This window comes from Bos mutus, chromosome 28 (genome assembly GCF_027580195.1).
Source record: "Bos mutus isolate GX-2022 chromosome 28, NWIPB_WYAK_1.1, whole genome shotgun sequence".
NCBI lineage: Eukaryota > Metazoa > Chordata > Mammalia > Artiodactyla > Bovidae > Bos > Bos mutus.
In genome coordinates this window covers 35,429,115-35,454,938 of record NC_091644.1, presented here as the reverse complement: position 1 = coordinate 35,454,938, position 25,824 = coordinate 35,429,115, and the positions used below count along the sequence as shown (strand labels likewise).

General features: G+C 39.1%; 1 protein-coding gene across 1 annotated transcript in view; it reads left to right on the top strand.

Moving 5' to 3' along the window:
* The window catches only part of RYR2 (ryanodine receptor 2), an 819,609-nt gene that overhangs the window by 507,143 nt on the left and 286,642 nt on the right, over positions 1-25,824 (top strand). Inside the window, exons 28-29 of the mRNA XM_070364567.1 lie at positions 13,439-13,647; positions 15,703-15,877. Of these exons, the coding sequence (XP_070220668.1) occupies positions 13,439-13,647; positions 15,703-15,877 (384 nt within the window). The remainder of the gene's footprint in view (positions 1-13,438; positions 13,648-15,702; positions 15,878-25,824) is intronic.

Sequence of the window (25,824 nt, the reverse complement as noted above, 5' to 3'; positions counted from 1 at the left end):
TTAAATAAGCAGGGTGATGATATACAGCCTTGGTGTACTTCTTTTGCAATTTGGAACCAATCTATTGTTCTATGTCCAGTTCTAACTGTTGCTTCTTGTCTCATATACAGGCTTCTTAGGAGACAGGTAAGGTGGTCTGGTATTCCCATTCTTTTAAGAATGTTCCACAGTTTGTTGTGATCTACACAAAGGCTTTAGTGTAGTTAATGCAGCAGAAGTAGATTTTTTTTTGGAATTCCCTTGGTTATCTTATGGTTCAGCGGATGTTGGCTATTTGATCTCTGGTTCCTCTGCCTTTTCTCAATCCAGCTTGTACATCTGGAAGTTCTCAGTTCATGAGCTTCTGAAACCTAGCCTGAAGGATTTTGAGCATGACCTTGCTAGCATGTGAAATAAGTTCAATTGTGTGGTAGTTTGAACATTCTTTGTCATTGCCTTTCTGTGCGATTGGAATGAAAACTGACCTTTTCCAGTCCGGTGGCCACTGATGAGTTTTCCAAATTTGCTGGTGTATTGAATGCATCACTTTAACAGCATTGTCCTTTAGGATTTGAAATAGTTCAGCTGGAATTCCATCCTCCACTAGCTTTATTTGTAGTAATGCTTCTCTTAAGGCCCACTTGACTTCACACTCCAGGATGTCTGGCTCTAGGTGAGTGACCACATCATTGTGGTTATCTAGATCATTAAGACTTTTTTTTTTTTTTTTTTTTTACAGTTCTTCTGTGTATTCTTGCCACCTCTTCTTAATTTCTTCTGCTTCTGTTAGGTCCTTGTTGTTTCTGCCCTTTATTGTGCCCATCTTTGCATGAAATGTTCCCTTGGTATCTCCAGTTTTCTTGAAGAGATCTCTAGTCTTTCCCATTGTATTGTTTTTTCTCTATTTCTTTGCATTGTTCATTTAAGAAGGCTTTCTTATCTCTCCTTGCTATTCTCTGGAACTCTACATTCAGTTGGATCTGTCTGTCCCTTTTTCCTCTGCCTTTTTCTTCTCTTCTTTTCTCAACTCTTTGTAAGGCTTCCTCAGACAACCACTTTGCCTTATTGCATTTCTTTTTCTTGGGGATGGTTTTGGTCACCATCTCCTGTACAGTGTTACAAACTTCCATCCACAGTTCTTCAGGCACTCCATAACGCCTTGAATCTATTCATCACCTCCAACGTATAATCATAAGGGATTTGATTTAGGTTGTACCTGAATGGCCTACTGCTTTCCCCTACTTTCTTCAGTTTAAGCCTGAATTGTGCAATAAACAGCTGATAACCTGAGCCAGTCAGCTCTAGTATAGAGCTGTTTTGGCTGACTATAAACAGAACTTCTCCATGTTCAGTTGCAAAGAATGTAGTTAATCTGATCAGTATTGACTATCTGGTGATGTCCATGTATAGAGTTATCTCTTTTGTTGTTGGAAGAAGATATTTGCTATGATCAGCATGTTCTCTTGGCACAAAGATAAATTATTGTCATTTTTTGGCTACACTTTCAGACATTTATGTATATTCCCAATAGATTCAAGGGATTCTATTAAGGGGATCCCAATCTATTCCCAGTAATCAATTCAAGATTACAGAGTGCCTGAAGAACTATGGATGGAAGTTTGTTACACTGTACAGGAGGTGGTGACCAAAACCTTCCTCAAGAAAAAGAAATGCAATAAGCCAAAGTGGTTGTCTGAGGAAGACTTACAAATACCCACTCATGAATTATTATGAGTAAACCCTCATAATTGCAAGTGTCTTTGTCTTACATCTTTTTGGTGACTGTGGTATCCTATGGAGAACTTCAATCATTAGTAATAGTGTTAAGAGCTCCTACTTTCAAAAATCTACAAACCTTTTTTGTAACTACCTATTAAACTCACTCTTTAATGAACAGTTGGATATATCGAGCACACAAATATTCATTAAGAATGCCTGTGATAGTATACCATTTTCCAGTATTTTCCATGCTTTAAAAATATTTGATTCAACTACTCTATTAGGTATATACCTAATATGCATACGACAAATATCTAGCAATATCTCTGCCTTTTTCTTCTCTTCATTTCTCAACTATTTGTAAGGCTTCCTGGATGCTGGATGTTATTCTGATGACATACATATTTACATACATATTATTTACAAGTGTAATATAATTTTGCTTAACACATCAGTGAAGCAATATATTAGTATGTCATGCTTCCCTACTTTCTTGTGACTTATATGAATTTCAAGAAGGAAGAAAAGCAGCATCAGTTCAGTTCAGTTCAGTCTCTCAGTTGTGTCTGACTCTGTGACCCCATGGACTGCAGCACGCCGGGCTTCCCTGTCCATCACCAACCCCCAGAACTTGCTCAATCTCTTGTCTATCAAATCAGATATGCCATTTTTGGGTTCATATTACTTTCATATTTCAAATCATCCTCATTTCCATTTGATTTTAATAGGTAGTTATTGAACATCTACTGTGCTTAAATTCAACAATGAATGAAAAAGTTTTGCCCTCAGGTAGATTTCATCATAGGCAGGGAAGATAGACTAAATTGTTCACACTTTTGTGTGATGTAAGCATTAATCCCCAAGTATCCCAGCAGTGGTTTAACTGAGCTGTCAGAGGAATCTTAAAGAGATGTATTAGTTATCTCCTGCTGTGTAACAAATCCCTCCCTAAAATTTAATGGCTTAAACCAACAAACATTTGTTGATCTCAAAGTTTCTATCTTTTAGGGATTTGTGAATGGATTCTTTGGGCTTCCCAGATGATGCTAGTGGTGAAGAAGTCGCCTGGCAATGCAGGAGACATAAGAGACGTGGGTTTGATACCTGGGTTAGGAAGATCCTCTGGAGGTGGGCATGGCAACCCACTCCAGTATTCTTGCCTGGAGAATCCCATGGACAGGATCCTGGTGGGCTATAGTCCATGGGGTCAAAAGAGTCAGATATGACTGAAGCCACTTAGCGCATACACACAAGTGGATTAGTCAGGTGGTTCTGGATCATGGCCTTTCTTGAGGTTTGTGTCAAGTCCACCAGGGATGCAGTCATCTGAAGACTTCAGTGGGGCTTGGGGACTTGCTGCTAAGACAGTTCAATTGCATAATTGTTTGTTAAAGGACTCAGATTTTCTCTGTATATTGGCAAGAGATCTAAGTTCCTTGTCATGAAGACCTCCTCACAGAAATACTTCAGTGCCTTCATGTAGCAGCTGGCTTCCCCCCAGAGTGAGTAATCTAAGAGATAGTGCAAGAAAGATGCCTCAATGCATACTGCAATGACTTCTACCATATTCTGTTTGTTGGAAGTGAGTCACTAAATGCATCTCACACTTAAGCCCACAGTTTTTGAAGAGAAGTGTGACAAAATATTTGGAGATGTGTTCTGAAACCATCTACTTAGAAGAATCAGTAGGAATCAGTCAGATTCATTTGTTCAGACAGAGGGAATAGTGTGTGAAGTCTTGGCAATCAAGGAAAGACTGCACCTGGGAATTTTCAGCAGGCTTTGCATGGCTGAATGTCAAGTGGAGTTTGAGAAGTAGAAGGAGATGAAGGAGAGAAGGCAGAGACTGAAACAGAAGGTTTTTCTGCTGAAACAATCACTCCATTTCTCTTTGGAGAATGGGCTGGATATGAACAAACTGAAAGGTGGGGACAATAGTTTGCTGTTGATGAGGAGTGTTTTGACACTTCTGAACTTGTTTTGGCCTGAACTTAACCAGTACTGGGCATAGAAAGAATAGGACAGACTCGTTTGACATTTAGAAATAGAATCAGTAGAAAGATGAAGGAGGTGTCTGGAATGGTTTTGGAACAGTCAGAGATGGGAAACTGAGGAGACTCTGAGTTTGGTTTTAAACATGTTGAATTTCAGTTTGAGTTGTGTTTGAGACATCTGTACACAGCAACCAAGACTCAGTTTACACACACACACACACACACACACACACACACACACACGTGTGTATGTGTGTAGCTGAGACCTTTGCTAGAGAGAAAGAGAGGATTACATTTTTCCTTTTTTTATTTTTTTAAATTTTATTTTATTTTTAAACTTTACATAATTGTATTAGCTTTGCCAAATATCAAAATGAATCCGCCACAGTTAGACAATTTTAAGAAATGCTTTCTGGTTCTAAGAAAAAGAACCAGAGGAAAGGAGAGGTTGAAAATAAAGGAGAGGAACTTGATGAAGCATGATCTGAGGATGATTAGGGGTGGGGAAATGAAATTTACAACACAGGTAAAAGGTTTGGCCTTATATAAAAGAATACATACACCGCTAAGCTTGATGGGGGAGCAGTAAGGATTTAAAAAATGCAGTAAACTCTGTTATGGAAAATCAAGAAGCTGGGGGAACTGTTACTGTTTAGTAAGAATTTTCTGTCGAAATATTAAGTGAGGTTATTTGCTACGAGGGAAAAGTGAAAGGGTGATGCTGTATGTTAGAAGCCTTGGAGAGAACAACAAAGATTTACTGAATGTAGAATTCCAGTTGACTTTCCCTTCAGCACTGTGTATATTCATCCCATCGCCTTCTGGTCTCCATGTTTTCAAATGACACATCAGCTGTTTCGCTTATGAAGGATCCATGTATGGGATGTGCTGCTGCTTTCTCCGTGCTTCCAAGATTCTCTCTTTCAGAAGTTTGCCTATGATATGCATTGTGTGTTTCTTTGAGTTTATCTTACTTGGATTTTGTTGAGCTTCTTGTATCTGTAAATTAATTTTATTCACCAAATTTGAAAAATGTTTTGTCAGTATTTAAGTATTCTTTCTGCCTCTTTCTCTCCTCTCCTGACATTTTCATTATGTGTACATTGTTAGGCTTACTGCATCTGGCAGGTCTGTAAGACTCTGCTTATTTTTTTTTTTTTTCTTCTATTTTTTTTCCTGCTTTACATACTTAATAATCTCAGTGGATCTTTATTCAGATTCATTGATTCTTTCTTCTTCCAGCTCAAACCTGTTGTTTAGCCCCTCTAGAGAATTTTTAATTTCAGTCATTATAATTTTTAACTCCAGAATTTCTATTTTTAAAGTAATTTCAGTCTCAATTTATAATCTCTATTTGATAAGACATTTTTCTCATACTTCCCTTTAGTTTTTTAGACAAGATTTCTTATAATTCTTTGAATATATTTGAAATAGCTAGTTTAACATTTTTGTCTAAAAGTCCAGTGTCTGGGGGATTCCTCAGTGACAGTTTCTATTGACTTTTCCCCTCCATATATATAAAACATACTTTCTTATTTGCATGTCTCACTATTTTTGTTGAAAATTGAAAATTTTAAACAATAAAATGAGGCAGCTCTGGATTCTCCCTTCCTCCAGGATTTGTTATTATGTTTGTTGTAATTGTTGTTAGAGTTGTTGTTACTTGTTTAATGAATGTTCTTAACTTGTTCTCTAGAGTTTATTCTGTGTATCATGTGTGGCCACTGAAATCTATGGAACATACATAAGAAAGATTCATTTTCCAATTAGAGGAATGATGTCTGAGTTCACTGTTACAGAGATCAAAATACTAAATAGGGATTGGTGGTAGAAAGAGCATTCTTGCCGGAGGGGAAGTGTACCTGATGTAATTGAATACAGAAAGAGATGAGGGAAAATTGATTGTCAAGTTAGGCTAAGATACAGAGTGTAAGTGGGGACAGAACAGCAATAGTTGGAAATAGAAGGATTAGGCTAAAATACGGAATATTTTGAAAATCCCAGCTAAGAAATATGGTAAATTTGTATGAGAAATTCTAGCCTCAGAAAGTTTTAAAGCAGAAGTTTGATTTGTGGTTAGAGTGTTCAGTAGCACTAAACTATGACGACAGTGGAAAGGAACAGATTGGAGGGGGAGAGTGCTTGGATAGAGAGACCAGTTGCGAGGCTTTTGGAAAATTGTGATCTTCAGAACAAGGATGGTGAAAAATGGAAATGAAAAGATAGATGTGAGATGGTTTATGGAATGAAGCAAAATGTCTGGTGATCACTAAGATAAGATTTAAAACTTTCATTTGTAATTGGCTATACTGTTTTGCTGACATCAGAAAAATTAACAGCATAAGTTTTTTTTTAACTTTAAACTTTTTATTTTGTATTGGGTTATAGCCAGTTAACAATGTTGTGGTAGTTTCTGATGAACAGCAAAGGGACTCAACCATACATTTTCATGTATCCATTCTTCAAACTCCCCTCCCATCCAGGCTGCCCCATAACATTGAGTAGAGTTTCATGTGCTATACAGTAGGTCCTTGTTGGTTATCCATTTTGAACATAGAGTGTGTACCTTACCTTAGGGCATGATATTTTTGTTAAAATTGAATCTGTTGTTGTTCAGTCGCCCAGCCATGTTCAAATCTTTGCACCCCAGGGACTGCAGCACACCAGGCCTCCCTGTCCCTCACCATCTCCCAAAGTGTGCCCAAGTTTATTACTGCATTGGTGATGCCATCCACCCATCTCATTCTCTGACACCCTCTTTTCCTTCTGCCCTCAGTCTTTCTCAGTACCAGGGACTTGTTCAATGAGTTGGCTGTTCACATCAGATGACCAGAATCCTGGACCTTATGTAATTCATCAGGGTTATAATTTATTTTGTTAGTCAGCAGAATGCTGATTTATGTATTCCAGGATGAATATGAACTGAGTGTTGAAATTGTGCTATCTTTGGAGAATTGTCCTAAATAATATTTTAAGATATTTGGAAAAGTCATTTATGCTTATTCATTACAAGGCTTTATCAAGATTTGAATTGCTTACTTAGAGACTATACCAGGAAGTTAAAAGAATGACTGATTAATATCAATGATTTTTAAAAATTAGTTAGTAGATATACCTAAAGGATTCTAGACAAGTGTAAAATTTTCAAGAGACTAGCCTGCCTTCCAGTTTATTATAAATAATGTATACTTTTAATCTATAGTTAGATCTTGACTGCCCTCTAGTGGTGTGTCTCTTAGTGTATGGTTTAGATGCTGCTGCTGCTAAATTGCTTCAGTTGTGTCCGACTCCGTGCGACCCCAGAGACAGCAGCCCACCAGGCTCCCCCGTCCCTGGGATTCTCCAGGCAAGAACACTGGAGTGGGTTGCCATTTCCTTTTCCAGTGCATAAAAGTGAAAAGTGAAAGTGAAGTCGCTCAGTCGTGTCCGACTCTTAGCAACCCCATGGACTGCAGCCTACCAGGCTCCTCCATCCATGGGATTTTCCAGGCAAGAGGACTGGAGTGGGGTGCCATTGTAAGTAGCTATTGCAGGTCCTATTTGAATGGTCATTGGTGTTTGCCTTCTCGGTGGTAGGATCTCTGGGGTACAAGGAACACAGTATATTATCAGACCTTGCCCTTAATCTTAAAGTGGTTTTTAAAGGCCTAAATTCTGAATTTTTTCTTTGAGTAGCCTTGATAGAGTACGATGGGAATTTATCTGCTGTTCATTTTTTAAAATGTCAGTTACTATTGCACTTATTATAACTGTGTAAAAATCATTTATATAACATATTACATGAGCTAGAAATATATGAATATAGAGTGTTTAAATTCAAGCAAAGAATAACAATTGCATGTTTGGAGAAAAGTTCTGTATTTTGACAGTGATGCTGCTGATTAGCTATTTGCCAGCGTTCCTGTGTCCAGGGCTCAAGAGAGTCTTTGTTCTTAGATTCAATTCAGCAGGTACTTATAGGGCCTACTTTTGTGTTCAGCTGCTTAATGTTTTAGGATATGCAACAGAAATTTGTTGCAGATTGCCTGGGTGTGTATGTATATGTATGTATATATATATATATATATATTTTAATGCCTGTGGATTCAGATTTCCACTTAGTGATTTTATCAAGAAACATAATACTGATCTGTTTCTTCTTTAAACCATGATTGCAAGCTACTCTATACTAATGTAAGAAAATTAGAATATAAACTGAGTCATATGGACATTTGGAGGAAAATCCGTGAAGCGTGCAAGTCCTTTGCATGATGATATCTATGAACACCATGTTCACTTCAAGTTCAGTTGAATGCCATCAATGAATGTAAGAATAGTGCAGCAATTATGACCCAGAAATTCCACTCCTGGTGTATGTAGCTGAAAAAATAAAAATACTAATTCAAAAAGATACAAGCGTCCCAGTGTTCATAACAGCATTATTTACAGTAGCCCAGATATGGAAGCAACTTAGGGGCTTCCCTTGTGGCTCAGCTGGTAAAGAATCTGCCTGCAGTGTGGAAGCAACTTAAGTGTCCCTGTTGACTCAGACGGTAAAGAATCTGCCTTCAATGCAGGAGACCCAGGTTCAATCCCTGGGTTGGGAGGATCCCCTGGAGGAGGGATTGGCTACTCACTCCAGTACTCTTGGTAGAGAATTCCATGGACAGAAGGGCCTGGTGGGCTACAGTCCGTGACACTAAGTGTCCATCAACACATGGATGGATAGAGAAGATTGGTATAGACATGTGATGGTATATTACTCATAAAAAGAAGAAAATTTTGCCATTTACAGCAACATGGATGCACTTGAAGGGCATTATACTAAGTGAAATAAGTCAGAAAGACATATATTGTGTGATATCACATATGTGTGGATCACAATGAATTGTGGAAAATTCTTAAAGAGATGAGAGTAACAGACTACCTTACCTGTTTCCTGAGAAACCTGTCTGTGGGTCAAGAAGCAACAGTTAGAACTGGACATGGAACAACAGACTGGTTCCAAATTGGGGAAGGAGTACAACAAGGGTGTACATTGTCACCCTGCTTATTTAACTTCTATGCAGAGTATATCATGCAAAATGCCAGGCTGGATGAATCACAAGCTGGAATCAAGATTTCCAGGAGAAATATCAATAACCTCAGATATGCAGATGACTCCACCTTTATGGCAGAAAGTGAAGAAGAACTAAAGAGCCTCTCGATGAGGGTGGAATAGGAGAGTGAAAAAACTGGCTTAAAACTCAGCATTCAAAAGACTAAGATAATGGCATCTGGTCCCATCACTTTATGGCAAATAGAAAAGTGGAAGCGATGACAGATTTTATTTTGTTGGGCTGCAGAATCTCTGTGGACAGTGACTACAGCCATGAAATTAAAAGACACTTGCTTCTGGGATGTCTTTGACAAACCTGGATGACATATTAAAAAGCAGAGATGTCACTTTGACAACAGAAGTTCAGAAAGTCAAAGCTATGATTTTTCCAGTAGTCATGTATGAATGTGAGAGTTGGACCATACAGAAAGGTGAGTGCCAAAGAATGCCATCGATGCCAAACATCAATGATGTTTTCGAACTGTGTTGCTGGTAAAGACTCTTGAGAGTCCCTTGAACTGCAAGGAGATCCAACCAGTGCATCCTAAAGGAAATCAGCCCTAAATGTTCATTGGAAGGACTGTTGCTAAAGCTGAAGTTCCAATACTGTTCGCCACCTGATGCGAACAGTCGGGTCATTGGAAAAGACTCTGATGTTGGGAGGGATTGAAGGCAAAAGGACAATGGGGCAGCAGAGGATGAAATGCTTAGATGGCATCACAAATTCAATAGACATGATTCTGAGCAAACTCCAGAGATACAGAGGACAGAGGAGCCCGGTGTACTATACACAGTCACAGAGAGTCGAACATAATTTAGCAACTGAACAACAACAGATGTCTGGAATCTGAACAAAGTAGTGAATATATTTTTAAAAAAGAAATATACTCACAGAAGTAGAGAGCAAAGTAGTGGAGAAAGAGAAGGCGGGAGGAACAAGGTGTAGGGGTAGGTGATTAAGAGGTACGAACTACATGTATCAAATAAGGTACAAGGATATATTGTACAGCACAGGGAATAGAGCCCATTTTTTTATAAGTGGAGTATAACCTTTAAAATTGTGAATCACTGTTGGACATATATACAGTGTTGTACATAGACTATACTTCAATAAGAAAAAGAATACTACAGCAGCTTGAGGTCAAGAAGAAAAATGCCAGGATGAGCAAATTCTTCATCATTGCCTCTTACTGACCCAGATTTTCTTTATATTCCCCCTATTTTTATTACCTTTATTAGTAGAGAAGATTAATATTGAATCTTAATATCAAGAGAAATTTGTAGTAGGATTTTAAGGAAATTATGTAGTTGTTATATTTCTGTATCAGATTTCCCAATGTATTTGGACTTAAACTAATATTAAAATTTATTTGGCTCTTTGAGCACACTTTGCATTTTGTGGAGTCCGATCCTGGAAACTTAAAATAGGAAAAAGGACCCATGAATTTTTCAGTAATCTAGATTTCTAAAAAATGGAATATTCCATACTTAGGAAATTGGGAATTTAATCTGTTAGTCCACATGAGAATGTAATAAGTATGATTGTATTTACAAATGTCAGCATCACTAAAAATAAGGATAAATATGTGAGGGCATTTTATTTTGCTGACACGTAATCTCCCAAGGTTTGTGTAGTTCCTTGATCGTATTCTGTACCTCCATGATGCATTTCAGGAAGATTACAAGCATGGCTTAAAGAAACAATGGATCGGTGTTCTGTTTTGGGGAGACACTGACAGGAAATGTGTCGTTTCCTTTTTTTTTTTTTTTTAGTACTATGACATTTAGAATTATCTTCTTAATAGTAAATTTTCTTGTCCTTGAAAAGTAGTTTACTATTCAATCTTTCAAAAATATTTCAGTTTCTAAATAATAGATGTGAGAAATTTTTACCCTTCACCGAGAAGGTAAAGGTGAAGGTTTTTCTCATTCAAGTCCTTTTCCACTCCTAACTTGAATGTATCAAAAGCAAGCCTTTTCTTTTCAGAGAAGGTTGTACATGCTGTCTGCTGTATGCTGCTGCTGCTGCTAAGTCACTTCAGTCGTGTCCAACTCTGTGTGACCCCATAGACGTCAGCCCACGAGGCTCCCCCGTCCCTGGGATTCTCCAGGCAAGAACACTGGAGTGGGTTGCCATTTCCTTCTCCAATGTAGGAAAGTGAAAAGTGAGAGTGAAGTCATTCAGTCGTGTCCGACTCTTAGCGACCCCATGGATTGCAGCCCACCAGGCTCCTTCGTCCATGGGATTTTCCAGGCAAGAGTACTGGAGTGGGTTGCCATTGCCTTCTCCAGTCTGCTGTATAGAGTAGTATAAATGCCTCATTTTTAAACTCAAAGCTATGGTTTTTCCAGTAGTCATGTATGGATGTGAGAGTTGGACTATAAAGAAAGCTGAGTGCTGAAGAATTGATGCTTTTGAGCTGTGGTTTTGGAGAAGACTCTTGAGAGTCCCTTGGACTTCAAGGAGATCCAACCAGTCCATTCTAAAGGAGATCAGTCCTGAATACTCATTGGAAGGACTGATGTTGAAGCTGAAACTCCAATCCTTTGGCCACCTGATGCAAAGAGATGACTCATTTGAAAACACCTGATGCTGGGAAAGATTGAGGGCAGGAGGAGAAGGGGACGACAGAGGATGAGATGGTCAGATGACATCACCGACTCAATGGACATGAGTTTGGGTAAACTCCAGGATTTGGTGATGGACAGGGAGGCCTGGCATGCTGCAGTTCATGGGGTCTCAAAGAGCTGGATATGACTGAGCGACTGACCTGAATGCATCTATTTTTTCAGGAAGATGTTTGAGTGTCTTGCATGATACGAGTGTGTGACTTTTGAGGCTTCACTGTTGGACACAGGAGATTTGCCTGGAGCAGACTAGGCTGTTAGGTGTGAGCATGTGTGTGTATGTAGGTGAGGGGAAGAAACAAAATATTGTTTATTCAGAGATTTAACACAGTTTTTGAAAGGTTTATCATATATAGTTCCTCTATATGCCCTATAATCATCATATAATCATCAAAAAAGAATAACTGATCCTTTCATTAAACCAGCCCCTATTATGGCCTAGAACCTCTTTAGTTCATTTTTCTTTTCTTCAATCTAATCTTAAATTGTTAAAGATGATCTAACTGTGTGTTAATTGGCAACCTGTAGAGCTTACTGAGCGACTTCACTTTCACTTTTCATTTTCATGCATTGGAGAAGGAAATGGCAACCCACTCCAGTGTTCTTGCCTGGAGAATCCCAGGGACGGCGGAGCCTGGTGGGCTGCCTTCTATAGGGTCACACAGAGTCGGACACGACTGAAGCGACTTAGCAGCAGCAGCAGCAGCAGCAGAGCTTATCTTGACTGTTTTTATTTATTTAGCCATATTAATAGTTCAGTTCTTATTAAACTTTTATTAGTTATAAGGTCTTTCCTAACTTGAGAACAGATGAGAACTAATATGTAGCTGGTATCTACTAATTCCGTGTCAGCTGCTAGAGGCAGAGTGGAAAGAACACAGTCTGTAGCATTTGGCAGCTCCCAGATTCTGCCGTTTGTTAGTTGTGAGATGTAGGTCAAGTCACTTAAATTTCCTCCTCTGTATTTAACCTTGATCTTCACCAAGCTGACCATACCCTTTGATATCTGTTCGGGGGACCGATGTCCTCATGCACTGTGAATTCCTAGGAAGCGACGATCTTAAAGTTATCCTGGCTCCAGGTTCCCTGGTCTGAAGTTTTCCCTGGCACATCCATCTCATGTACATCTCATTTCCTACAGATGTTTTTGCCCTTCACACGGCACTAATCCTGATGTTGGACTTGACTCTTTTGTTGTTTCCTCAAATCTCTTAAACACAGCATTGGTATGTGTAGCACATAACAGTGAAGATGTAGATTAGAGGAAGACTTAATGCGCTTAGCCATTCTGTCTGTGAAATTTATCAGTGGTTACTGTTCTCTGTGAATGTTGATCTCTTTCTTGTTGTTTTCTCTCTTTCCTCCTCACTTCCTGGCTGATTCTTCCCTCTTTTCTCCAACCCAGAAATGTCTATTTCTTTCTTTCTTTTTTTTTTTAATTGGAGTATAATTGCTTTTCAATGTTGTGTTAGTTATGTTGAACAATGAAGCCAGTAAGCTATATGTTTACATATGACACCCCCATCCCACCCCTCTAGATCATCGCAGAGCATCACGCTGACCTCCCTGTGCTATACAGCAGCTTCCCACTAGCTGCCAGTTTTACACATCGTAGTGTATATATATGTCAGTGCTACTCTCCTCATTCCTTCTACCCTCCTCTTCTCCCACCATGTTGACCTCTTTAATTGTCTTCTTCCCATTCATGCCCTTAAGTGCATCTCATTTTCCAGCACCATTTTGGTTTCCCTTACCAAACCACCAAGTATCTGATAAACTTTTTTCCAAAGGAAAAAAAAAAAAACTTAACATCATCTGCTCTTACAGAGTTAGTGAAGTTTAACCACCAGTGACTCCAAAGGCAGGCCTTCTGTATACTCTGCACTTGATCCAGCTGGTTCCATCCGATGTGAAAACACTTTGTTACATGTGAATCAAGATGAGAAGGTGTCATTAGCGTTGTTCCTGTAGGTTATGTGGTGTCTGCCCTCCTCTTTCAATTTCCCATCCAGTGATCACCAGAACCCCTTTCCATTCACAGCTGCCAGAGCTGAAGTGTGCAGCGGCACGGGAGAGAGGTTCCGCATCTTCCGTGCTGAGAAAACATATGCTGTGAAGGCTGGAAGGTGGTATTTTGAATTCGAGGCGGTCACTGCTGGAGACATGCGAGTTGGCTGGAGCAGGCCAGGGTGTCAACCTGATCAGGAGCTTGGCTCAGATGAACGTGCCTTTGCTTTTGATGGCTTCAAGGTGAGTCCGCTTTGCTGGGCACGAGACACTGGAGTTTGTAGGTTCCTGCCTTTGTAGGCTACTGTGCACTAAGCATCAGCACGCTGTGAGCTCCACACTGCCTCACTGCACTTCCACTGGTTTTCCTTTTCATGGTCCAGCTTCCCAGGTGGCTCTGTGGTAAAGAATCTGCCTGCCAATGCAGGAGATGTGGGTTCAATCCCTGGGTCGGGAAGATGCCCTGGGGGAGAAGATGGGGACCCTCTCCTGTATCATTGGCTGGGAAATCCCATGGACAGAGGAGCCTGGCAGACTACAGTACTTGGGGTCACAAAGTGTCAAACACCAACCGAGCACACACACGTAATATTAATATTGTGCTTTCCTGAACCCAAACTCAGAAAATAGTTTCTAGGAGAACTTCTGTCTATGTAGTCTCAAAACATTTTGAGACATTTTGAGACCCCTCACCCTGTGAAAATTCAAGACTATTCAAAATTTAAGAAGTAAAATATTCTCTGTCATCTAAAAAAGATGAATCCCTCATCTATCAAAAGCATTAAAAGTCTATATGCTAATGCAAAATATATCCATTTGACATAGCAATTCCATAGAAGGAATTTATCCTCAAGCAATAATTAATGATATATATAAACATTTAATAGCCATAGTAATGCTGTTTGTTGTTTATAATCACCAAAAGTTTCCATTTTCAATGTTATGAGTAATTTTAATTTTTTCAGTTTGATGAAAGCTGGTAAGTTTCTTCTTTTTTTTGTACATTGTTTATTTGTACATTATATAAATATTGAATGTTTACTTTTTCTGTATAAAATATTTTAAAATTAAAAATATGTATATATGGACATAACCACACTAGAAAATAATAGTCAGTTTTGGTTTATAAAGTTTTTGATATTTTATTCTTTTATCTTATTTTAATTTGCTAATTTTCTTCAGTAAATTTGTATTCCTTTGGAGGGAGCTTTTTTCCTAATTAAAGGAAAGAAAATTAAAATAAATCAGCAATTGTGAAGATATTTGACATTTGGGTAGCCAGGTGTGTGTCTAGGAAAGCATTTTTGGACTAGAAATCAGTATTGTGTCTTCTAGGGCAACTGACCCATTTTGTTCTGAAATGTTACATTTCTTGAGTCCTATTTTCTATATCAGATAGAAAAATTTAACACTTTTTGGTACTTAATTTGGTTAAATAAATTTTTAAAAAGTACAGTGTATTATACTTTAGAAAAATCATTGTTTTGCAATGGTGAATATATTCTGTTATATATCAGTTTACAATGAAGATGATACATAGGGGAAAATAAAAAGATTTATCTGATAAAATACTATAATTTTGTATCTGTGAATCATTGGAATATACTTACAGATTCAAAGGTCACATTTATCAAGACTATGTTTCAAATGTATTTATGAGATTTCGCCTGTGTTACAGATAAAGCAGTGTTGACATATATATACAATTTTTGGCTTATTATTTCAGTAAATATCTTAAGAATATTTTTAAGTTTGATTCAAACCCTTTCTCATTTTAGTATATACTAAAATGCTTCTAGTTTTCTATTTAGCTAAAATGTGAGTGCCACTGGTTCCAAGAAATGGAATTTTATTTTGAAAGAGTTGAAAATTGGAATGTAATTTTCAACGATCGGTTCCCAGCTGATTCTCTGTTCATAATTCCCTGTATTTGGGGGAGTGGAGAAAAACAACTCATATCCTGGGATGTGTTCACTGTAGTGAGAAAAATAAATTTCGAAAGACACAGTTTTTCTTTTAACAGAAAGGATATAGGGTTTGATTTTTTAAAATAATACACTCTTAAATCATGAAGTAGCATTTGAGTTTTTCTCAACATTCAGTGACATATGATGTTAATGTCAAGGATTCAGAATCCCTGGGTACCTCCACATCACTTAGCGAGTTGCTGTAGACAGGTGAGCTGACTACATTTCTTCCACCTGCTGCGTTCGTACAAGGGCTGCTGTGAATCGTGCCAGTAGCGGCGGGCGGTTGCTGTTCTGGCTTTTTCTGTGACAGTGACTCTTCTGTCTCCAGGCCCAGCGGTGGCACCAGGGCAATGAGCACTATGGGCGCTCTTGGCAAGCTGGCGACGTTGTGGGGTGTATGGTTGACATGACAGAACACACCATGATGTTCACACTGAATGGTGAAATCCTTCTTGATGATTCCGGTTCAGAGCTGGCTTTCAAGGACTTTGATGTTGGTGATGGTAAGTGTACTGCATCTTGTGTCGTTTTCAGGTTGGGATACAGGGAAGCTCTTTGTTCTGATGCCTCTTTACCAGCCATCTCAGTTTGAGGGTGAGCGAGCAAATGAGTTGCAGCTGTAAACCACAATGGTGCCCATAAGGCTTATTGGATCCAAAAGCCTTGAAATGACTTAAGCAGAAACTCTGTATTTCAGAGCTAGGATTCTGCTAAGGCATAAATGATTTTTATGAATGCGAATAAGAAAATACAATGGCAGGCAAAGGATAGTTTTCCACACATGTTAAATGTTCATTTGGAACTTCTTTGTTCAATCAGCTGCTTATAGCTTCTTTTCTTTCATTTCAAAAAATATATCGAAAGCCTTCTAGGCCCTCTGCTGAATTCTGAGACGACAGGAATGAAACATTGTCCTACCGTCATGCAGACAATAGTTTAGCAGGACAAGTTTGCACCTGCACAATTTCTATTCCATGTATAAGTTCTAAAATAAATGCAGAAAATTCCATGGAAGCACAATGCAAGGTAGAGATACCTCTGCCTGTGGGGCTCTGAGATGACCTTGAAAAGGGTTGTAAGAGAAAGTCAAAGCTGTTTGTAAAAGAAATGAGAGGGTAGGTGTTTTTCAGGACAGTACTTCCAATGGGGTGGCCACTGTCATAACATGAGGTTCTTTGAATTTATATTAATTTAGAAGAAATAAAGTTAAAACTTGAGTTTCTTAATGGCACTTGCTACATTTCAAATGCTCAACAGGAGCCTGTGGTTAATGGTGCCTAATTGAACAGGAGAGATACAGAACATTTAAATCATCAACAAAAATTCTATTGAATGGTGTTAATCTAGAGCATATAAACAAAATAACCTAACACTGTTTTTTGTTTTTCAAAATGACTGAATAGATCCTATTGGGGCTTCTCAGGTGACACCAGTGGTAAAGAACTCACCTGCCAATGCAGGAGATGTTAGAGATACAGATTTGATCCCTGGGTCTGGAAGATCCCCTGGAGGAGGGCATGGCAACCTACCCCAGTATTCTTGCCTGGAGAATCCCATGGACAGAGGAGCCTGGAGGGCTACAGTCCATGCAGTCAAAAAGAGTTGGATATAACTGAGTAATTGTTACTTGACTATATTAATTTATGTATATATAGTCTTGGATTTTAAGATGTACCTCAATCAATACTTTTAACAGTCTATAAATTTCTCACCAATCCTTAAAAAACCTTAGCCAGTTCATTATTTGCATTAAGTTCTATAGTTATTCATTAACTGAGCTTTTGAACAGGTGTGCTGAGTCATGTCAGACTCTTTGTGACCCCAAGGATTACAGCCTACCAGGCTCCTCTGTCCATGGGATTTCCCAGGCAAGAATAATGCAGCTTATTACCATTTCCTCCTCCAAGGAATGTTCTTGGCCCAGGAATTGAACAGGTAAGGCCATATTTTTCAAGCAGGCATGACCCAGGGATTTGAGCGGGTGTGACCATAGATTTCAAACATAGATTTGTGAAAATAGTAGGAATTTTGCCTTTTTATAACTTGTTTTGAATACCTGTATCTCTGGGTAGTGGATGAGACTGATGTTGAACGTTTGGCCTCTGTGCTGGTGCCAAATTGAACCTCTGAGACAGAGTTTGGGGTGAAGTAGAAAATAGCATTATTGCTTTGCAAGCAAAGCGGGGGCACAGTGGGTTCCTTCCATCAGGAGGATGTGGTGAGGAGTTTAATGGTGATTGGTTATAGGGTGGGGTTCCTGAGATCAGGGTGTGTGTGCATAGCGCCTGAATTTCTTCAATCTGATCTCAGGTAATCTGATGAGTATCTCTGGTTCCTTTAATCTGGAGTGCAGAATGCTGGCATCCTCCATTTGCTGGGGGTTTTGGTTCTGTGAAGAGTTGAAAGATATTTTTACGTGTGTCTTTTGAGGTAGAACCTGGACCCTGTCCCAAGGCTACACTATTGTTTCTTGGCTGTTCCTCTTTTGTCTCTGTATCCCCTCCCTTTCCTGATTAGCAACTGTTCGAATCTGCCCTTTGGAACTTGGGGTAGTTCAAGGAGGCCACAGTCTATTTCGTACAAACAAGAAATAAAGGACAAGGAAAGGATTCCAGCTCAGAAGCCCCGCAGGGTGCTCCCATTCTTCCCTTAACCTTCCATCACCTATCTCCCCTCCTCTGGTTTTGTTTTTGGGATATGAGTATCAGCATATCACAGGGAAGGTGAGAGAGGGTGTTTTTTTCTGTGTAATGTCCATACTGTCCAGTACTATGGATATAACCTGAGGTTTTATTTCTATAATTGTTATTTTAAAATGCTTGCATATTATGCTTTTATTATTTTGAAGTTAAATTTTTAAAATGACTTTGTAGATTTTGCATGTTTAATTTATACCACATAGATTCATAGAATGATGTTAGAATTATAAAGAGCTTTCTGATGAATTATCTTAAAATTCTGTGGTCCATTCATTGGATTATTATTGGATGTGTTAGAAAGTATCCTTTTGGTCTCCAAAGCAGGTGTTAAGTTTTATTTAGCCATGACCGTTAACTTTGTAAGGGCTAGTCATAATTTTAAACTTTCTGCCATTAAAAGGACTACAAAGCTTATCCATGCCTGTGACTTTCAAATGCTTTTTTTGGAAGTGGAATTTTCCCTTTCCCTTCCAATTTACTTTACATAGCTGCTTCTTTTTAAAAAATTGTTATTGGAGTATAGTTGATTTACAGTGGTGTGTTAGTTCCTGGTGTACAGCAAAATGAATCATAGATCCACCCTTTTTAAAAATTCTTTTCCCAAATGGCCCTTTACAAAGTACACTCTACTCAATACATAGCTTCTTAAAAAACTGCAATGGAACTGCTTTGGGTAAAAGTATAATATGAGGCCCTGAGTTGAGCTCTCTAACTTACCCATCACCACTGAGAGTGAGCCCTCGGGATGTCTACAGCTCAAAGGATTATATTAAAAAAACCTTTAATTTAGGTCAACCGGAATATGCTGTGGTTGCTAAAGTATTAAAAAGGTTCATAAGTGCTCTTTTTCAGATTGTTCTTATACCTACCTTGTCTTTGTGTCTGTCCCGTGCTTGATTTGGTGTTTTTAAAGATCCCATAATTTCTTTTTGTTTCTGCAGAAATAGCTTAGTCACATGTAAAGCAATCAAAAGGACTATGTAATAAAATGGACAGAAAGTTTTCTCTCTATAAAACATATACACATATGTACACATACATGCATATGCACACTCTGCAGATCCCTATCTGATCAGCTCAGTAGACAACACGGCTAAATATATTTTGATGTCTCTGCCTTTTGTATAGTTTACATAGCTGAAATGATGGCTTGACCAGTATAAACTGTTTCTAGATAACATCAAAAGGAAAATTACAAAAATCTTTGAAAGACTGATGGGGTTATCCAGTTACATCCAGGTGGAGATATAGCCATCCAGTTAGTTCAAGGTGAGGATCTGGTTATTTCATAAAGGTGCAATTGAGGCTTTTCTAAAAGGCTACAGATCTCTTTCCCAAAGAGAAACTGCACTCTCCCTCAGTGACCACAGACTTGACCTTAAAGCTTGTATGTGATTTGAACAAAGAACAGATTGCTGAGACATACTGGCCTCTGGTAGAAGAACAAGATCTGTTAGTCTTTTAACTCCCCTCAAAGGACCAGGACTTACATGCTTAAGATCAAGAGTGTTACAGAGCTGTAGTCCTGGAGTGGAGTTTTCAGACTTTAAAAACTATTTCATCTATGTGGCAGATCCTCTTTTAGGATTCTTCCTTCGATTTGGATTAAAAAAAAACATCGCTTCAGAGCATCTGTAGATAAAACGAAGAGATTAATTGAATCTTCATTTTTCAAAGAGTCCTCTGGCTATCATGTCAGCTGAGGAACAGTGCTGGCAAGTGCAGTTGCTGTCCCTGGTAAGGTTTTCTGTGCGTTCTTCCTTGTCTCTTCTCACCGTTAGACTGACGAACATTCAGGATCAAGCTTGGGAAGAGACCAGGAAAAGAGGTAGCAATACCCTCTATTGCAGACAGAATGCTAAGAGGACCACTTAGAGTCCTGCTCCCTGGTAGACATGCCTTGTATAACCCTCTCTTCTTGAGTGCGGGCAGAATCTGAATGTGATGAGGTATAGCTTTGTGATTAGGCGAGTAATCTGTTGACTTTAAGCTAACCCAGCAGAGATTAACCATATGAGCTCGACCTAATCAAGTGAGCCCTTAAAAGAGGTTGGGTGCTTCTTGAAGTTGGAGAGATTCAGAGTATGAGATAAAATCTCCCAGACTTGAAGGAATAAACTGCTCTGGTATGAGAGGACCACATGGTGCAAATCTGAGAACAGCCCATGGTTGCTAACTCACAAGAAAAAGGGGATCTTGATCATACAACTTGATCGCACAACTACAGAGAATTGAATTACTTTAACAACCAAGGAGCTTGGAAGAGAACTCTGAGCTTCATATGAGAACGCAGTCCAGTCAGTGTCTTGATTACATTCTTATGACACTGACCAGAGAACCCCAATTATGCCGTACCTAGACTTGCTGACCTATAGAACTGTGCTATGCTTAATCACTCAGTTGTGTCCAACTCTTTGCAACCCTGTGAGCTGTAGCCCGCCAGGCTCCCCTGTCCATAGGGATTCTCCAGACAAGAATACTGGAGTGGGTTGCCATGCCCTCCTCTAGGGGATCTTCCCAACCCATGGATCGTGCCAGGTCTCCTGGATTGCAGGCAGACTGTTTACCATCTGAGCCACCAGGGAAGACCTATAGAACTAGGAAATAATAAGTGGACATTATTTTAAACTGCTATTGGTGGTGATTTGTTTCACAGCAATGGAAAACAAATTAATTGACCAATACAGTTTTAGTTTCAGCTGAACTTCCTATCAAAAGGCATCCTTGGTGCCTGTCTATTCAGAATAGAACAGGAATTTATGCATGCTCACTGCTCCACCTCAAGCATGTCTCTTCATCAGGAATCTTTAGATATATTCCCCCTATCCATATCCAGTTAACTAATCAGGAGTTATTTTTTATCATAAATCGTCTTTCTCATAACATAGCAGATGTTCTAACTTCTACTCACAGAGGCCTAGTAGCCAATCAAACTAAGATGCGTGCTGTATAGCAGGGACCTGAAAGGAGGTCTCCTGACTCATCCAGAGTCTGTTTCATCTTACCAAAGGCAGAGTTTATTCCATATCAAATTTGGGACTAAAGTTTTTTTGTTTTTTAAGTGATAATTTTTATATGGAGCATTTCTTGATGCACTTCCTCTGGAGACCAGTGGAAGTAATTCTTACCATAATGGACAAGAACAGGGCTAGTGGAGAATAAATATATTTTTATATATCTTAACAACATTGTTCTTTTGATGCTTTACTAGCCAATATATTTATGTCTGAGCTGACATTCTCTATAGCAATAAGAAGAAGTTATGAAGATGGAAAAATATCCCAAGTCAAGTATGGCACAGATATAAAGATGGGTAGATGTAAGAAAAATTTAAATATAGAGTATTTATAAACTCTTTTAGTACTTTAGTATAGTCTTGTGTTAAAAAGTGTCTATTCCTGAACTGATTTTCAAACTTTTAATATGACAAGGAAAAGAAATTGGCAATGTTATGAACTGGAATAAGAGGAACAACAATCTGTATTTGCAGATAATCATTTGCAGGGAAAACCCTAAAGCAGGGGTCGCCAGCCCCCAGGCCATGACTGGTACCAGTCCACCACCTGGTAGGAACCAGGCCACACAGCAGAAAGTGAGCGATGGGGCAGACAAGCAAAGCTTCATCTGTCATTCTCCATGGTTCTCATTCCTGCCTGAACCACCCTCTCCCTTTTCCACAATTTTTTGTGGAAAAATTGATGTCCACAAAACTGGTCCCTGGTGGCAAAAAGGTTGGGGACCGCTGCCCTTAAAGAAGCTACAGATATTACTAGGAATAATTGGAAGATTTAGCAAGCTATCATTTCTACACCAACAGAAAACCTGCAACACTAAATGGAAAACTCCATTTACAGTAATATTAGGAGTTTTCAGTAGTCACTAGGTATCACTCTAATAAGGTATACAATACTTTTATAGAGAAAATCATTAAACTTTATTGAGAGATAGAATTTATTGTAAGATTGATCATATTATATAATCAGCTGATCTTTGACAAGGATACCAAAAACATAGAGTCAGAAAAGATTCATCTTTTCTATAACTGGTGTTGGGATAATGAAATTGGACCCTTATGTAATTCTGAACCATACAGAAAATGTTTCTGTGACTGTGTACAACATGATTTTGGGCTATACATAAAAATCAACCCAAAATGGATTAAAGACTTCATCATAAGACTTGAAACTTTAGCACTCTTAAGAGGAAAACATAAAGGAGTAGCTTTTCATAGTGGCCTTGGCAATGATTTTATTCAGCAGGAACAGTCAACAAAAGGAAAAATGAATAAGTAGAATTAAACTAAAAACTTTTTGTACAACAAAGGAAACTATTAACACAATGAAAAAGCAACCTATGGAATGGGAGAAAATATTTGCAAGTCACATATGTGATAAAGGGTAATCCAAAATAAAGAATTCCTGCAGCTCATTCAGTTCATTTCAGTTCAGTTGCTCAGTTGTGTCCAACTCTTTGCAACCCCATGAATCGCAGCATGTCAGGCCTCTCTGTCCATCACCAACTCATGGAGTTCACTCAGACTCACGTCCATCGAGTCAGTGATGCCATCCAGCCATCTCATCCTCTGTCGTCCCCTTCTCCTCCTGCCCCCAATCCCTCCCAGCATCAGGGTCTTTTCCAATGAGTCAACTCTTCGCATGAGGTGGCCAAAGTACTGGAGTTTCAGCTTTAGCATCATTCCTTCCAAAGAAATCCCAGGGCTGATCTCCTTCAGAATGCACTGGTTAGATCTCCTTGCAGTTCAAGGGACTCTCAAGAGTCTTCTCAACACCACAGTTCAAAAGCATCAATTCTTCGGTGCTCAGCCTTCTTCACAGTCCAAATCTCACATCCATACATGACCACAGGAAAAACCATAGCTTTGACTAGATGGACCTTTGTTGGCAAAGTAATGTCTCTGCTTTTCAATATGCTATCTAGGTTGGTCTTAACTTTCCTTCCAAGGAGTAAGCGTCTTTTAATTTCATGGCTGCAGTCGCCATCTGCAGTGATTTTGGACCCCCCAAAAATAAAGTCTGACACTGTTTCCCCATCTATTTCCCATGAAGTGATGGGACCAGATGCCATGATCTTCGTTTTCTGAATGCTGGGTTTTAAGCCAACTTTTTCTCTCTCCTCTTTAACCTTCATCAAGAGGCTTTTTAGTTCCTCTTCACTTTCTGCCATAAGGGTGGTGTCATCTGCATATCTGAGGTTATTGATATTTCTCCTGGTAATCTTGATTGCACAAGAAGCACAAGTTCCAGTCCAGCATTTCTCATGATGTACTCTGCATATAAGTTAAATAAGCAGGGTGACAATATACAGCCTTGACCTACTCCTTTTCCTATTTGGAACCAGTCTGTTGTTCCATGTCCAGTTCTAACTGCTGCTTCCTGACCTGCATGTAGGTTTCTCAAGAGGCAGGTCGGGTGGTCTGGTATTCCCATCTCTTTCAGAATTTTCCACAGTTTATTGTGATCCACACAGTCAAAGGCATTGGCATAGTCAATAAAGCAGAAATAGATGTTTTTCTGGAACTCTCTTGCTTTTTGTTTGCAAAATGTTGGCAATTTGGTCTCTGGTTCCTCTGCCTTTTCTAAAACCAGCTTGAACAACTGGAAGTTCACAGTTCATGTATTGCTGAAGCCTGGCTTGGAGAATTTTGAACGTTACTTTACTAGCGTGTGAGATGAGTGCAATTGTGCGGTAGTTTGAGCATTCTTTGGCATTGCCTTTCTTTGGGATTGGAATAAAAACTGACCTTTTCCAGTCCTGTGGCCACTGCTGAGTTTTCCAAATTTGCTGGCATATTGAGTGAAGCACTTTCACAGCATCATCTTTCAGGATTTGAAATAGCTCAACTGGAATTCCATCACCTCCACTAGTTTTGTTCGTAGTGATGCTTTCTAAGGCCCACTTGACTTCACATTCCAGGATGTCTGGCTCTAGATGAGTGATCACACCATCGTGATTATCTGGGTTGTGAAGATCTTTTTTGTACAGTTCTTGTGTGTATTCTTGCTATCTCTTCTTAATATCTTCTGCTTCTGTTAGGCCCATACCATTTCTGTCCTTTATCGAGCCCATCTTTGCATGAAATGTTCCCTTGGTATCTCTGATTTTCTTGAAGAGATCTCTAGTCTTTCCCATTCTGTTGTTTTCCTCTATTTCTTTGCATTGATCTCTGAGGAAGGCTTTCTTATCTCTTCTTGCTGTTCTTTGGAACTCTGCATTCAGATGCTTATATCCTTCCTTTTCTCCTTTGCTTTTCGCTTGTCTTCTTTTCACAGCTATCTGTAAGGCCTCTCCAGACAGCCATTTTGCTTTTTTGTATTTCTTTTCCATGGGGATGGTCTTGATCCCTATCTCTTGTACAGTGTCATGAACCTCAGTCCATAGTTCATCAGGCGCTCTATCTATCAGATCTAGGCCCTTAAATCTATTTCTCACTTCCACTGTATAATCATAAGGGATTTGATTTAGCTCATACCTGAATGGTCTAGTGGTTTTCCCTCCTTTCTTCAATTTAAGTCTGAATATGGCAATAAGGAGTTCATGATCTGAGCCACAGTCAGCTCCTGGTCTTGTTTTTGTTGACTGTATAGAGCTTCTCCATCTTTGGCTGCAAAGAATATAATTAATCTGATTTCGATGTTGACCATCTGGTGATGCAGCTCATTAGTAAAACCCTAAACCAACAAAAACCAAATAACCCATTTTAAGAATAAGCAAAGAAACTGAATAAATAGGAAGAGGTTCTCTATGTTACTAATCACCAGGGATTGCAAATCAAAACCACAATGAGATATCACCTTACACCTGCAAAAATATGTTAAAAAAAACCCTAAAAATAACAAATGTTGGTGAGAGTATGGGAAAAAGGAGTCCCTGGTACACTATTCGTGAGAATGAGAATTGGTGCAGCTGCTATGGAAAACAGTATGGAGGTTCCTCAAAAAATTTAAAATATAATACCATGTGATCTAGCTATCCCACTTTGGGATATAGACCAGAAGGAATAGAAATTAGGATCTCAAAGAGATCCCTGTACTCCCATGTTCACTGCAGGATTACTCACAATAGCCACAACCTAAATGCAATTTTGGAGAAGGCAATGGCACCCCACTGCAATTCTCTTGCCTAGAAAATCCCATGGACGGAGGAGCCTGGAAGGCTGCAGTCCATGGGGTCGCTGAGGGTCGGACACGACTGAGCGACTTCACTTTCACTTTTCACTTTCATGCACTAGAGAAGGAAATGGCAACCCACTCCAGTGTTCCTGCCTGGAGAATCCCAGGGATGGGGGAGCCTGGTGGGCTGCCGTCTCTGGGGTCGCACAGAGTCGGACACAACTGAAGCAACTTAGCAGCAAATGCAGTTTAGGTTGTGGTATTGTGATGCAATTGCAAGCAACCTAAATGCCTGTGGATAGATGAATGAGTAAAGAAAGTGTCTGTGGTATTTTTTTGTGGCAATTCTAGGAAATGAATACATGACCCCCCTCTATACTTACATCCCTAGTACCATTCTTAATTTACACTTAATGTTAAGAGCTTCATGTTACCAGTAGTTTGAAGAGTTAATCATATCCTTAATTTAAAGCAAGGAAGAGAATTATTTAACATCTTGCCAGATGGTAAAAGAATAGTTATCTTGTTTAGAGATTCCCTGCATTTTACAAAGCAGGCTGTGAGTACGTATCTTGTGTAAGTGTCTCATTACACTGGAGCTTTTTCAAGCCTGTCAGCTCT